Source organism: Corythoichthys intestinalis, chromosome 3, assembly GCF_030265065.1.
Source record: "Corythoichthys intestinalis isolate RoL2023-P3 chromosome 3, ASM3026506v1, whole genome shotgun sequence".
Taxonomy (NCBI): domain Eukaryota; kingdom Metazoa; phylum Chordata; class Actinopteri; order Syngnathiformes; family Syngnathidae; genus Corythoichthys; species Corythoichthys intestinalis.
The window spans coordinates 49013818-49028818 of record NC_080397.1 but is presented as its reverse complement, the minus strand read 5'-3'; the positions used below and the strand labels follow the sequence as shown (position 1 = coordinate 49028818).

General features: G+C 36.6%; 1 protein-coding gene across 3 annotated transcripts in view; it reads left to right on the top strand.

The window, feature by feature from the left end:
* Positions 1-15001, top strand: part of trim36 (tripartite motif containing 36) — a 94377-nt gene that overhangs the window by 73359 nt on the left and 6017 nt on the right. For all 3 annotated transcript variants that reach the window (XM_057831305.1, XM_057831307.1, XM_057831306.1), the window contains 2 exons: positions 4871-5054; positions 8698-8811. In XM_057831305.1, coding sequence (XP_057687288.1) covers positions 4871-5054; positions 8698-8811 — 298 coding nt within the window. The remainder of the gene's footprint in view (positions 1-4870; positions 5055-8697; positions 8812-15001) is intronic.

Below are 15001 nucleotides of genomic sequence, written 5' to 3'. Positions count from 1 at the left end.
TCATCAGAGAAGGGAAAAGTTATGTGGCCCTTACAGGAAAAAGTTTGGGGACCCCTGGGTTATAGATATTAGAGCGCTTATGACACATATTCATTTTGACTTTTCTTTTTACAAATTTGAAAAAAAGGTTTCATTAGGACGCTATTTTTTAAATTTTGGGATTCTCTGATAATTGCTTCATGTTGTAGGTATTTAAGGGTTAACAGCAAAACCCTAACTGGAGGTGAGAGCATGAGAAAGTCTAATCAAAGACGCCATGATTTTAACAACATATTATCACGTACACACTTTGCTTCAATCCAAAAAATCCATATAGCATGTATAGTGCCCTCCATAATTATTGGCACCCCTGAAAAAGATGTGTTTTTTAGCTTCTTATACATATATATATATATATATATTAGGGCTGTCAAACGATTAAAATTTTTAATCGAGTTAATTACAGCTTAAAAATTAATCGTAATTAATCGCAATTAATCGCAATTCAAACCATCTATAAAATATGCCATATTTTTCTGTAAATTATATATATATTCTGTAGAATAAATTGTTGGAATGGAAAGATAAGACACAAGATGGATATATACATTCAACATACGGTACATAAGGACTGTATTTGTTTATTATAACAATAAATCAACAAGATGGCAATTAACATTATTAACATTCTGTTAAAGCAATCCATGGATAGAAAGACTTGTAGTTCTTAAAAGATAAATGTTAGTACAAGTTATATAAAATTTATATTAACACCCCTCTTAATGTTTTCGTTTGAATAAAATTTGTAAAATTTTCAATCAGAAAATAAACTTATAGCCCGCCATTGTTGATGTCAATAATTACTTACACAATGCTCATGGGTGCTGAAGCCTATAAAATCAGTCGCACCCAAGCGCCAGCAGAGGGCGGCAAAACTCCATAAAACACAATTAACAAGTGGACATTTCACTCTACTGTCATTTAAATCTGTCTGAGCGGGACATGTGCGTTAATTGCGTCAAATATTTTAACGTGGTTAATTTAAAAAATTTAATTACCGCCCGTTAACGCGATAATTTAGACAGCCCTAATATATATACATATATATTCAAATAATATGGGACCTTAATGGAAAAAAAGAAAAAAACCAACCTTCAAGTGCATTCATTCAGTGGGGGAAAAAATCCCACATAAAGAAAAAATTATTTGACATCAAATAATGTGTGTCACAATTATTAGCACCCCTGGTGTTAATACTTTGTACAAACCCCCTTTTGCCAACAAAACAAGGTCTGGGGACTGAGATGACCATGGGAGGAGCTTGATTTTGTGTCTGGAGAACCATTTCTGTGTAGATTTGGCCATATGTTTAGGGTCATTGTCTTGCTGAAAGACCCAGTGACGACCCATTTTCAGCTTTTGGGCAGAGGGCAACAGATTTTGATTTAAAATGTCCTGGTATTTCAAAGCATTCATGATGCCATGCACCCGAACAAGGTTCCCAGGGCCTTTGGAAGCGAAACAGCCCCACAGCATCACTGACCCACCCCCATACTTCACAGTGGGTATGAGGTGCTTTTCAGCATGCGCATCTTTCGTGGCACGCCAGACCCACTTATACCCCTTTCCCACTAAAACTAGTGGGTCAACGTGCGTTTTTCCACGCCGATGCATCCCACTAGCAATTGGCATTTGGCACATTTCCCATTGACGAAAAAAGCCGTGTCTTTTTTTTTTTTTTTTTCCCACCCGTCTAACGCCCACCCCTCCTCAGCTGTGCGTAAGGTGCGTGACGTCACCACGCTAAGATGCGCTTCGACAAGCGCGACCGAATTCATTCAGTTCAAGGAAGTTAACAATGCAAAGCAACATGGAAGCCTCCTTTCCGTTTGTGTTCTGTTTTCATGCTTTTTACTGCCCGCAAAATGGTCAAAATGCAGCAAAGGATCAACACTGTGCTTGTGCTGTGGCAACGTAGGCGACGTAAATTTTGGTTTGAAATTGAAAGGAGTCGTGTACGTCATAGAAGGAGGAGAAGAGCCTTTTTTCCATCTGTTATGGCTATTGCTAACACTGCTACACCGACTGTTCGCCGTATGTGGATCCGGGCTAGAGCACATGGTTTTTGTTTTTTGTTACGACGCATCACGTACTAGCCTACGACACCACGTAGATTAGGGTGTTGACTGTTGACCCGGGGTTTTGCTTTCACACTGCATGACGATCAGAGCCGAGGTGATTTTAACGCGGGTCGCTTGGCGGGTTGATTGACACGGGTCGAGGCGGGTCGCAGCACCTTTCCCACTGCCATCAAAAAGCCGATTGTTAGCGGGTTGACACGGGTTTTTTGGCCAGTGGGAAAGGGGTATTAGAGTTTTTGTTGCTAAAAAGCTCAATCTTGGTCTCATCTGACCAAAGCACACGGTCCCAGTTGAAGCCTGGGACACAAAAATACACACGGTCCCAGGCCCATTCATCAATTGAAATATCTGACAAACTGCACGGAATTTGTTGAAATCAATTCAGATGAATTAAACCCCTGGTAACTCGAAGATTAAGCCTAATGTCAAAAATTCTGAACTTCACCTTTAATATACAAGTAGAACTGCATCAGGTTTAAATAATTTTATGGACCATTTTTTTTTCATTGAAATAAAAAAGCTGCCGAGTTGAAGTACTCATCCACTTGACCCAACCTATTGAAAAAGTAATACAAATACACCACCATTCGTAAATGCCATTAAAGTCCTATTGAAAATGTTGAAATAAAAGAGTACTTCACTTTCCTGAAAATTTCATTTAACATCGAAAAAAAGGTTTCTCTTCAAGGTTTTTTAGCCTCCCCTCTGCATTTTTGCTAATTTTTTTCAATGGGCTCTTCATATTCAATGTTACTTCTGTGAAATCTGCTCCTTTTACTAAGGATTATGCCGAGATATTTTCCATCACCAAAATTAATTTGGAGTTTTGATGTCATTGGTTCAAATCTGACTCCTGTTTCCTTTCACATTCAAAGAACATTCTTGGTATGCCAATTAGAAACTCTAAAGATTTTCAGTAAGTGAATGCTTGACCAAAACCAACTTTGAAAATACAGTATAAGATATACTAGTATAATATAGGGCTGTCAAATTTATTGCGTTAACGGGCGGTAATTAATTTTTTAAATTAATTGCCTTAAAATATTTGACGCAGTTAACGCATGGACGGAATGACCCATTCATGTGTTGCCTCAGACAGTTTACAATGACGTCGTTTCAGCACATTGAGAGTGAAAAGGCAGAGAAATGCGAGTGGACACAGGCGCTGGTTGTCCAAGTTCCCAGCATGCATTTGTGCGGAGCAAGAATCGATCTCTTTAACACGCTTAATTGAACACAGCGCAGCACATACTGGATGACATTTGCAGCCACCACTGAAAGTCATGGTTGCCCAACTTCCCATAATGCATTTGGGCAGAGCAGGAGACTTTGTTTTTCTTAACACGCATAATTGAACACAACACAGCACATACTAGAGGTGTGCGAAATTTCCGATTCTTAGATTATTCGCGATTCGGCCGTGGAAGATTCGAGAACGATTCACAAACATCCAAATTCAGATTATTGAAATATGTCAAGTAAAGCGGAAGTAAAACACACTCAGCGCGCCGCGCGATCTTCGGGACGCAATGAGGAACAGAGCGAGACTAGCTAAACATCATGCTTGTCATTACCCGGCCCCTCGGGTAATGCCAATGCTTAACTCACGGCTCTAGCTCAACTCATGCCGCGAGATTAAAAAAAAACAAAAAAACAACATACCTGACTGCTGCCGACAGCTGCTACAAAGTACGTCCACATAATGTTACGGTAGATATCATATTCATATAGACTCGGTGGCGTTAGCAGCCTATCTACAGAAAGCTAGATGCGGGCGTTAGTAAACGGCCGCCATCTTAAAGCAGTAGATTTCCCTGCAAGGCTGTTGTAGCGAACCTAATTCACTTTTTATTTAAAATACTCCTAAATCGGTAAAATATTGACTTGAATCTATCTTTAAAATAGTTTTAAAACATTCACATGTCAAAAGTAGACAAAAGGGAAATTATGGAATAATGGGAGCAATTCTAACAACTTTAACGGTTGATTCACAACATTAAATTAATTGAATGTAGTTTAAAGCTGCTGATACAGAATGAGGATTTGAGTATTGTTTTTAACTGTTAACTTGATACTGAAATAGTCGTTTATTTAAGCCTGTTTTAGTTTTTGTCACTAATGTACAAAACATTAAAAGCAGCTAATAGCGGGGGGGGGGGGGGGTCATCAATAATCGATTTATAATCAAATCGTAGCCTCTGAATCGTAATCGAATCGTTAGGTGCCCAAAGATTCCCACCTCTAGCACATACTGTATACCATTTGCAGCCACCACTGACAGTCATGGTTGCCCAACTTCCCATCATGCTTTTGGGCGGAACAGTTAAGTCGCTACAGTATCATTTAGTGAAAGCACGACAAAAATAATATTCCTATCCCTCAAAAAAATATAAATTTACTATTAATAACTTGTACTCAAATTTATCTTTTAAGAACTACAAGTCTTTCTATCTGTGGATCCCTTTAACAGAAATAATGTTAATAATGTTAATGCCATCTTGTGTATTTATTGTTGTAATAAACAAATACAGTATTTATGTATAGTATGTTAAATGTTTATGTCCGTCTTGTCTTATCTTTCCATTCCAACAATAATTTACAGAAAAATATGGCATATTTTAGAGATGGTTTGAATTGCGATTAATTACGATTAATTAATTTTTAAGCTGTGATTAACTCGATTAAAAAATTTTAATCGTTTGACAGCTATAGTATAATAAAATATTTTGTGTGGCTTTATCTATGTCCAGTGTTTGAATTCCTGTTCAGCGACAAGTGTGGCTTCAGCACAGAGCGCCTGATGCTCAACAAGCGACGTGACGTGGTGGAGAGTGTGGCTGGCGTGGCCTTTCTGCTTGCAGCAGATCGCGTGCAGACAGGCAGCTATGTTGGTCTGGACTACATCATAGGTGATCCGGGCATCTCTCAGGGAAGGTACGTCACCACTGCCAAAGACACATACACACACACACACATTTTATTCTTGTGAAAGTGAGGAAAATTGCCTTTTGACATGGCAACCATTTTTTTGTACTCGACTGCAAAAGGTAGGTAACTATCTAGAATACAAAGTTGTGAGGGAAAGGCTGTTCATTCGTAAAAATGTATACTACATCTTATATTTTCATTTTTTCCCCCTCTGAACAGACATACATTTGGATATTAGTTCAAATTAATTACAATGGAATATGCTATACAATATTGATTACATATAGTCTTGTTAGCACACGTTTTATTTTTCCCCTTCTTTACACTTCAAATTTACATCTTAATCAGGTTAGTTTTCTTAAATCTACCGTAGTCAAATAATTTTCTCCATCTTGTTTTGAGTGTTAAAGACGAACTAATTCGTAAGATTATTACACTTTCAGCGAATGTTTCCAGTTGTTCTTATTAAGCCCATACATCTAAAAGTTGGTCATTTTTCGCCTAAATAAAAAAAAAATGTTTTCAAATAAGGTTTTGAACAATATTCTTGAATTAAAAACAATTGACATTTCAAAGTTTTTTTCTAAGATTAAATGTACTAATTTATTGCTTGAAATAGATCTGTTAAATAGCTAGCTGTAAATTATTTCAAAAAATCTGAGTAAAATTTACTTGAAGCACTGTCAGATAATTTCACTTATTTCGAGTTAATTTACACTGAAAATGTGGTAACTTAACTTATTTTAAGTTCTTAAACTCCTTAAAACGGGTTAAATCCCCTTAATTTTTTATTCTTCTTCTTGATGCTTCAAGTAAATTTTACTCGGATTTCTTGAAATAAATAGCTAGCTGAAAATAAGCTTCTAACAGACTTATTTTAAGCTAATTTATTGCTAACTAGGGATTTTTTTTTTTTTTTTTTGGTAACTCGTTTTAAGTCCTTAAACTCCTTTTAATGAGGTAAATTCCCTTAGTTTCTGTGTAAATTTCACTTATTTCTAGTATTATCTGCCAGTGGTTCAAGTAAATTTTACTCGCTACTCAGCTATTATTCTTTTCAAGAAATCGATCTGAAAATAAGCTTAACACTTATTTTAAGCAATAAATTAGAATGTTTAATCTTTAAAAAAAAAAAAAAAAAGTTTCCATGTAAATCTACTAAAAATAAGTGAAATTATCTGCCAGTGCCTCAAGTAGTGGTTCTTAGATTTCTTGAAATAAGAAAAGTAACTAGCTGAAAACATGTTTAACAGACTTATTTTAAGCAAAAAAAATAGTAAATTTAATCTTTAAAAAAAAGCTTTGAAGTGTCGAAATGTTCTTAATAGATAATCTTAAAAATATTATTTGAAAGCAAATTCTTCCTTGGTTTAGGTGAAAAAACAACTTTTAGATGTATGGGCTTAATAAGAAGAAATAGTAATATTTACTTTAAGAGGAATAATCTGACGCATTAATCTGTTAACTAGTCTTAAACACTCAAAACAAGATGGAGAAAATTATTTGACTAGATTTAAGAAAAATAATCAGATTAAGATATTGTAAATTTGCTGTGTAGTCATATTATCATTCTTAAATGTGGATTACAAATAATACTGAAAGATTCATTGGTAGTCAATGGAAAATTTAGGTATTCAATGTTACACTTAACATGGACAATCGAAATGCTCTCTTTAATATCCGCTGTAAACATTTGGTTTACAAATGCCACCTCTGATCAATTGTACAATCGGCACAGCAACATATGGTAATGCTGTCTGATGACTAGTTGTACAATAGCCACAGCAATATATACAGTGGTATGAAAGTGTCTGAACCTTTTGGAATTTCTCTCATTTCTGCATAAAATCACCATCAAATGTGAGCTCAGCTTTGTCAAAATCACACAGTTGAAAAAAAAGTGTTTGCTTCAACTAAAACATTCGAACATTAATAAGTTTTCATATTTTAATGCGGATAGCATGCAAACAATGATAGAAGGGGGGAAATAAGTAATGAACCCTCTGCCTAAGGAGACTTAAAGAACATTCATTCATTTTCCATGCCGCTTTTCATTTGAAACCATTTTTTAATCATAATTTAAGTCAAGTGTGTGCTGAATCAATGAGTGGTTTAAAGCTGTACTGCCCACTATAAAACACACACCTGTTATGAATTGTCTTGTCGAGAAGCATTGTCTGATGTGCATTACGGCTCTGTTAAAAGAGCTGTCTGAAGACCTGCAATCAAGGATTGTTGATTTGTATAAAGTTGGGAAAAGATACAAAACCATCTCTAAAAGTCTGGATGTTTATAAATCGACAGTCAGAGAAGTTGTTTACAAATGGAGAGTTTGGCACTGTTGCTTCTCTCCCAAGAAGTAGCAGTCCACCAAACATGATGCCAAGAGTTCAGCGCCAAATACTCAGAGAGGTAAAAAAGAATCCTAGAGTGTCTGCTAAAGACTTACAGAAATCACTGGCACAGTCCAATATCTCTGCACACACATCAACTATATATGTAAAACTATGGCCAAGAATGGTGTTCATTGGAGGACTCCACGACAGAAGCCACTGCTCTCTTAAAAAAACATTGTTACTCGTTTAAAGTTCGCAAAAAGGCACTTGGACACCCCACAGAGGTTTTGGTAAAATATTTTGTGGACTGATGAAACCTAAGTTCAATTGTTTGGGAGTAACACACAACGTCATGTGTGGAGGAAAAAATGTAATAGCTCACCAACATCAACACCTCATCCCCACCGTCAAGCATGGTGGAGGGAGCATCGTGATTTGGGGCTGTTTTGCTTCCTCGGGGTCTGGACAATTTGCAGTCATTAATGGAAGAATGAATTCAAAGGTTTATCAGGATGTTTTGCAGGAAAACCTGAGGCCGTCTGTCAGACAGTTGAAGCTAAAAAGAGGATGGATGCTGCAACAAGACAATGATCCAAAACACAGAAGTAATTCAACTTCAAAATAGTTTCAGAAGAACAAAATACAGGTTCTGGAGTGGCCAAGTCAAAGTCCATACTTGAACCCCATTGAGATGCTGTGGGATGACCTAAAGACAGCGATTCATGCCAGACATCCCAGGAATCTGACTGAAATAAAGCCGTTTTGTAGAAAAGAATGGGGCAAGATTAGTCCTGATCGATGTGCAAGACTGATCTGCAGCAACAGGAAGTGTTGGTTGAAGTTATTGCTGCCAAAGTGGGGGCCACAAAATATTAAATGTGATGGTTCACTTACTTATTTTCCCCCCTTCTGTCATTTTTTGCATACCATCCTCATTAAAATATGAAAAGCTATCAATGTTTGGGTGGTTTTAGTTAAAGCAGACAGTTTTTTCATCTGTGTGATTTTGACAAAGATCAGCTCACATTTGGTGGTAATTTTATACAGAAATGTGAGACGTTTCAAAAGGTTGATACTTATTCATACCACTGTAGTAATGGTGTCTGATGTCAGTTATGGGAATTAGATTGATACTTATATATCCTATGAGGAAAATGAAATTGTCAACTACAGTACCAGTGGCTCCAGCTGTTATTTTTTTGGCAATGTCTTTTTTAAAATGTATTGTACGCAAATTCCGGATGCTCAACGTCTTATCGACCCATTAAACTTGTATTCTGGTGATCTTAATCTTGGAGTGTTCCACTTTACAGACACTACTGGGCCTTAAAGGTGGAGTCGCACTCCTACATGGTCAAAGTGGGCGTGGCATCAGACACAAAGCTACTGGAATGGTTTCACAACCCGAGAGACACCAGCAGCCCCAGGTACGTTCCAGCCTTGCTGCACGTTCTAAAATCTGCAACCCGACTGTAACACAACACAATCTTACCAGTGAATCTTTATGCTAAGCCTGTGATGTAAGAAGCAGCATTAACTTGTAAAGAGCTTATATTCTCAGACAGACACCCTTTCTTGCTATTTGTGGATAAATTTTCTCTCTTGTAGCATTTGTACAGGCATCTGTGCATTTTTTTTTCTTATTGTGTAACCGTATACTTCTAAAACGGCAATGACTCATTTCTACAATTAGAGTAAGAGATTGCTAACAAAAAAACAAAATGAATGGCATGTATAAAATGGAATTCATATAATTCTGTGTATTGAAATTATTGGCAGTCGAATTGAAAAATTGCACTTTAAGCAGACATGTGGAAGGGACCTTTTAGCTCCACCCTGATAGAGATATTTTGTCAGCCAGGCTACCTTACTGAACACACAGTTCCTTGAGACCAGTGTTGTTTCTAGCTTACATGGTGCCCAACCCCCGGGGGGGGACAAACAAAAAAAAACGGTTGACCCACAAAATACTTTGAATGAAGTAGCGTATTGGCCCAAATATAAGACGGCCCTGATTATAAGACGACCCCGTCTTTTTCAAGACTCAAGTTTGAAAAAAAGGCTTTTTGAACACCAAATTCAGGGTACCCGCGGGTTATTAAAAGTATTAAAAAAGCATTGAATTTAGTTTTCCATTATTAAAGGTATTAAAAGTATTAAATTAGCTGTCGTAAGTCTGGAATTTTTTCACCGTGGTTTTAATTTTGAAGAACATCTCAGTGCAACCTAAATATATCCGTGACGAAGTTTTTTTTTTCAGTCATAACGAAGATGACGCGTAGAATTTTTACGATGCACTGTTGCGTTAGCACACAGTACTGTGCGTGCGCGCCAGCACACAGCAGGCAATCGCACAGTACTGTGTGCTAACGCAAGGAACTGCTCAGATGCCTTAGTTGTTATGTTCGACGAAAGCCTCAACAAGACAACCAAGTCCAAACAGTTGGACCAGCATGTGAGGTATTGGATCGGCGACCAAGTCACATCCAGATACTTTGGGTCGCAGTTTATGGGTCATGCGAAGGCAGTGGACCTGCTTAACATTTCAAAGTAAGTTGCCAGTTTCTCCAATTAAAATGTGTTAGATGCAATAATGTATTTCTGCACGGTTTGCCTTTCGAATGAATGTGAATTTTGTCGTTTTAACTCAGGAGTTAGCCATGTTCAATGGGGTATTGGCAGGTGCACTAGCCTTAGCATGGATAAACCGGAATCGTAGATCCACCATCACCCTCAGATACACAACATGGTTATTATTGGAACGAGTGCGGGGTAACGTTGATCTGAATAACATGGCATGGCGATAGGCAAATTATAATGTACGTGATAGTAAAACACCTCCTGGTATATTTAAATGTTTTTCTTGATTGAATAAGAGTATGGATTTTCTCTATCTGATTAAAAGAAATGTCTTCAATAGCTAACAAAACATGTGCTTTGTATACTTCTTGTAATGTGATGAGAAAAAACAATTACCAAGGGAAATGGTCATGTGTAGCTTTTTTATTTTGTGGTAATTAATGGTAAACTACCGCCATTTAGTGGCCGTTTTTTAAACTTTCACTGCAAATTGCAAGATTTTCCCAAGCACTTTACAGTTAAGGTGACCAACTTGACAATCACCAGTTAAGGTGACCAACTTGACAGTCACCAACCTACCACCTTGACTAGGTCCTCTTGAAAGGGAAACCTGTTGTATTGCAAATTGCAAAGTTGCTTGACAAAAATAGTGTAAAATCCATTTTATCCTAGGGGAAAAAAATCTGAAAGACCTTATATTTAAATGTGTTTTAATTGTATCTTCAGTAAATGTGCATTCTTTTGTCAAACACACTTAGTAATTGAGCTTAAATTTGATGTTCAGTGCTTTATTTTTTAAAATATGATTCAATATTATCTAAATAATGGGTGCGAGAAAAGTATTAATTTTCAGTTGAAATGGCATTAAAAAAGGTCTTAAAAGTCTTGAATGTAGTTTTATCAATCCTGGGGGACCCTGAAATTATTTTTTATACAGAAAATAATTACAACAATATATTTGAGAGAAAAAGCATGTTATTTTGCCTCATTCTAATCTTAATATCTGAACGTTTAAATATGTAAACTAAAGTGCAATCACATTGGTAAATGATTGGCTTCTAGTTTTTGAAATGTAAATAAACCAATCTATTGTGACAAAACAACAAAATTGCAATAACTGCATTAACCATCAAAGTGAAGTCTAACTGTAACTGTAGTCTTGAAACAAATCTGAATAAGGAAAAACATTGCAATAAAACAGTGCCTACTGGTTAACAGAACATCGCTTCAATAATATCTGGCGCCATCTAGCGTTGTGAATGGGGAGAATAGCTGAGAGCTGTCAAGACAGGACATCGCTCCAATGATATCTAGCACCATCTAGCGTCGTGAATGGGTATAACGTCTAGACCGGGAATATAAGACGACCCCCTCTTTTTCAATTTTATTTCAATGCAAAAAACAGTCTTATATTTGTGCCAATACGGTATACTTCGCACAACCCAACAACCAAAACACCGTATTTTCTAAGAATGTTACATTTATTAATGCTATAAAACCAGTTCATAGTGCACTGCAATAAATATGTGCAAGAGAATATTAATTCAACAGCACAAACATTAATAAAATATTGTAGAAATAATCAAGAAAGTGTGGAAGATTCTACTTTTGACCCATCGCAGGACACGCAATTGTTTTTTTCTTCATAAAAGCAGCAAGTGTGTGTGAGACATGGCCTCCTGGATCCCTTTTTTCCACAGTGATCCTTCATTTTTCGCGGTTCATGGCGAGCAGAACCCGCAGCGATAAATGAAAAACCGCGAAGAAGCGCAGCCCCCCCCCATTTTATTTTTTTAAATTAAAAAAATATATATTTTATTTTTGCGGGGATGTGTTCAATGTATTCAGATTTAGCATTGGAAAGAGAACCTTCAACTTATACAGTTCAAAATACTGCACAGATGGCATATTACTCAATCTAAGGGGCAGTTTACATGGCAACTCTGCGACACAAAGACGCAATGACTGAGTAGCGGACTCGCCTCGTGTGCATATGGTGTCGGCGAAGACGAAAAATTCTGAATCCTGCCTCCTAAGTGGAAGAATCCGATTGCGGGGGGCTAAGGGGGGCTTCCTCGGCATGCATATCAAAGGCTCCTGCGGCGCGAGACCGCGCCGTTAACGTCAGCACTCGTACACGTCACATTGGGCGTGCGCAGCGGTGCTACTAAACATTAAAAACAGCAAATATGGCGGACTGTCGGCTTTAATTTACTGTTTTAATAATATTTTTAAATTAAATATGTTGAATGTTTCAATTTTTGTGCCTTTTTGAACAAAATAAAAATGACATTGCTTCGAGTGGGCGGGCATATTTTTTTCGGGGCTGAGGGAGCTTGGTGGGGTCAAAGTGCATCATTCTCTGTCGCCCTGTAAATCTGCACTGCCTCCTAGTGCCTGGCATGAATACTACATTGTTTTCATGCGGAATTGCGACATTGTTCAAATGGAGACGCAAATGCAAATTTGAAATTTTTCGTATTCTCGGAGAGTCACCATTTAAACGGCCCCTAAAATGTACAAAATGAGGTGCTCCCAATTAGATAAATGTACAAGCTGCAACAAAGATACGTCAGAAAAATACCTTCATTCTCTTTGGCAATGTAAACCAGTGCAAGAGTTTTGGTCACAGGTAACGAAGAAACTCTCTTTCCTTTTGAACTGCAGGATTTCATTGTCTCCAACTCTTTGTCTGCTTGGCGATCTGAATACAGTGAATATCTCTAACCATCAAACCCGTCCACGACTAGCAAGTTTAAGGATAGCCAAAAAAACAATATTGTTGAATTGGAAAAACAAACAAAACAGTAGCATGAACCAATGGCGAAATCTAATTATTGAATATATAATATTTGAGAAAATATGGACAAATACGAACAACAGTGGGAAACAGTCGCAAGAATGATGAACATAGAAGAAGGATTCTCTCTCGCCTGCGAAGGAATGCCACAAAATAATAAAAATGTATACATAAATTGATATATGCGGGTTGTCCAGGGAAGTTGTATGCATCCTTTTGCAGCTGAAAACCGGACATGTTTAAACCTGAACTGCTTTACACACTCCCAGCAGCATGTAAGAAATAATTTTCTTCCTTCACAGTTTAGTCGGTCAATGGGTTTCATCTACAAAGAAACCCGTAGACATTTTGGTTGCCAGCTGCTGGGGAACATGTGCAATTTTTCTGGGACACACTATATATTAATTAATTAAAATTGATTTTAATTAGGGCTGTCAAACAATTAAACATTTTAATCGAGTTAATCACAGCTTAAAAATTAATCGTAATTAATCGCAATTCAAACCATCTATAAAATATGCCATATTTTTCTGTAAATTATTGTTGGAATGGAAAGATAAGACACAAGACAGATATATACATTCAACATACTGTACATAAGTACTGTATTTGTTTATTATAACAATAAATCAACAAGATGGCATTAACATTATTAACATTCTGTTAAAGCGATCCATGGATAGAAAGACTTGTAGTTCTTAAAAGATAAATGTTAGTACGGTATAGAAATTTTATATTAAAACCACTCAATGTTTTCGCTTTAATAAAGTTTGTAAAATTTTCAATCAAAAAATAAACTCGCCATTGTTGATGTCAATAATAATTATGGTGCCGAAACCCATAAAATCAGTCCCACCCAAGCGCCAGCAGAGGGCGGCAAAACACCAAAAAACACAACAAGTAGAAATGACACTTTGCTGTTATTTTAATCTGTTTGAGCGGGGCATATGTGTTAAATGCGTCAAAAATTTTAATGTGATTAATTAAAAAAATTAATTAATGCCCGTTAATGCAATAATTTTGACAGCCCTAATTTTAATTCAAACTGTTCAGACATCCGGGCATTTAGACTTCCATTCTCCTTGTCAAACAGCTGAACAGGACAGGTTAAAAAAAAACAACAACAAAAAAAAAAAACAAAGGAAAAGATACATATAAGACAGGTTTTTTCCACTGTTTTTCTCCAAAGTATATATTAGAAAAACAATAAACATGAAAAAAGGTATATATGTTTGTCAATGTTTTTTAAGTACTTCAAATGTAATGATTATAAGTTTTAAACGCGTTACTGTCCCACGGAATTATTTTTAAACAAGAAAAAAGTAGTAGAAAAATGCTTGGTTTTATTAAAAGCGTCATTGAGTGAGTCCACTCAAATCTGCTCAAGCTGCTTACTTAAACAGTTGCCGTGGCAGCTTATTGTGTGTAACAAGTTAAACGATGACTGACGCATATGGCGCTTTGAAGTTTGTGTTTTTAGCAAGCTTAAACCCAAACATCTGTCAACCATTGTCAACTTTAATAAGCAACTCCAGTGCACTGCCTGGCAATTAAAGAGCAGGGAGAGAGAGAGAGACTATGCGATCGGCTTGGGACAGGTCAACTGTTTTTATTTTTTCATTTTTTTTATTTAAAAAAATCCGCGATGGACTGAGGGCGCGAAGTTTTAAGCGTGACGTTGCGAGGGATCACTGTATAGCAATCTTCATCATTCACAGATGAATCCCCTCAGCCTGGAATAAATGGTATTATATGAATACAATGTGGTCATGGTGAGTCAAGTCTTTCCAAACAGATCTATTCAAATCATCCGGTGAAAATTATTCTAGTTTTAATATCGCAATATATATCCCAATATATCTCAAACCCCTCCAAAAGTCGCAATGCCATTTTTTTCCAATATCACCGATCGATCGGGTCCGATCAGGTCATTTTCAAAGTATCGGAATCGGCAAAAAAATATCGGCCATGCCTTTTTTAAATATATATATATATATATTAATTAAATCGTTTTCTAATTGTATTTAACATTACGGACATAGTATGTTGCACTCATCCAGAGTCTTTCATTTAGGCTTTAGGTAGGGTTATCGAAAATATCCCGATAATGGCGGCAATTAATTTATTAAAAAATGTGTTATGTTAAAATGTTCTACGCTATTAATATATGCGCTGCACGACCCTCTCACTCATTGTCGTGCTCAATCTGTAATGACGTCGTTTTACCTATATAGAGA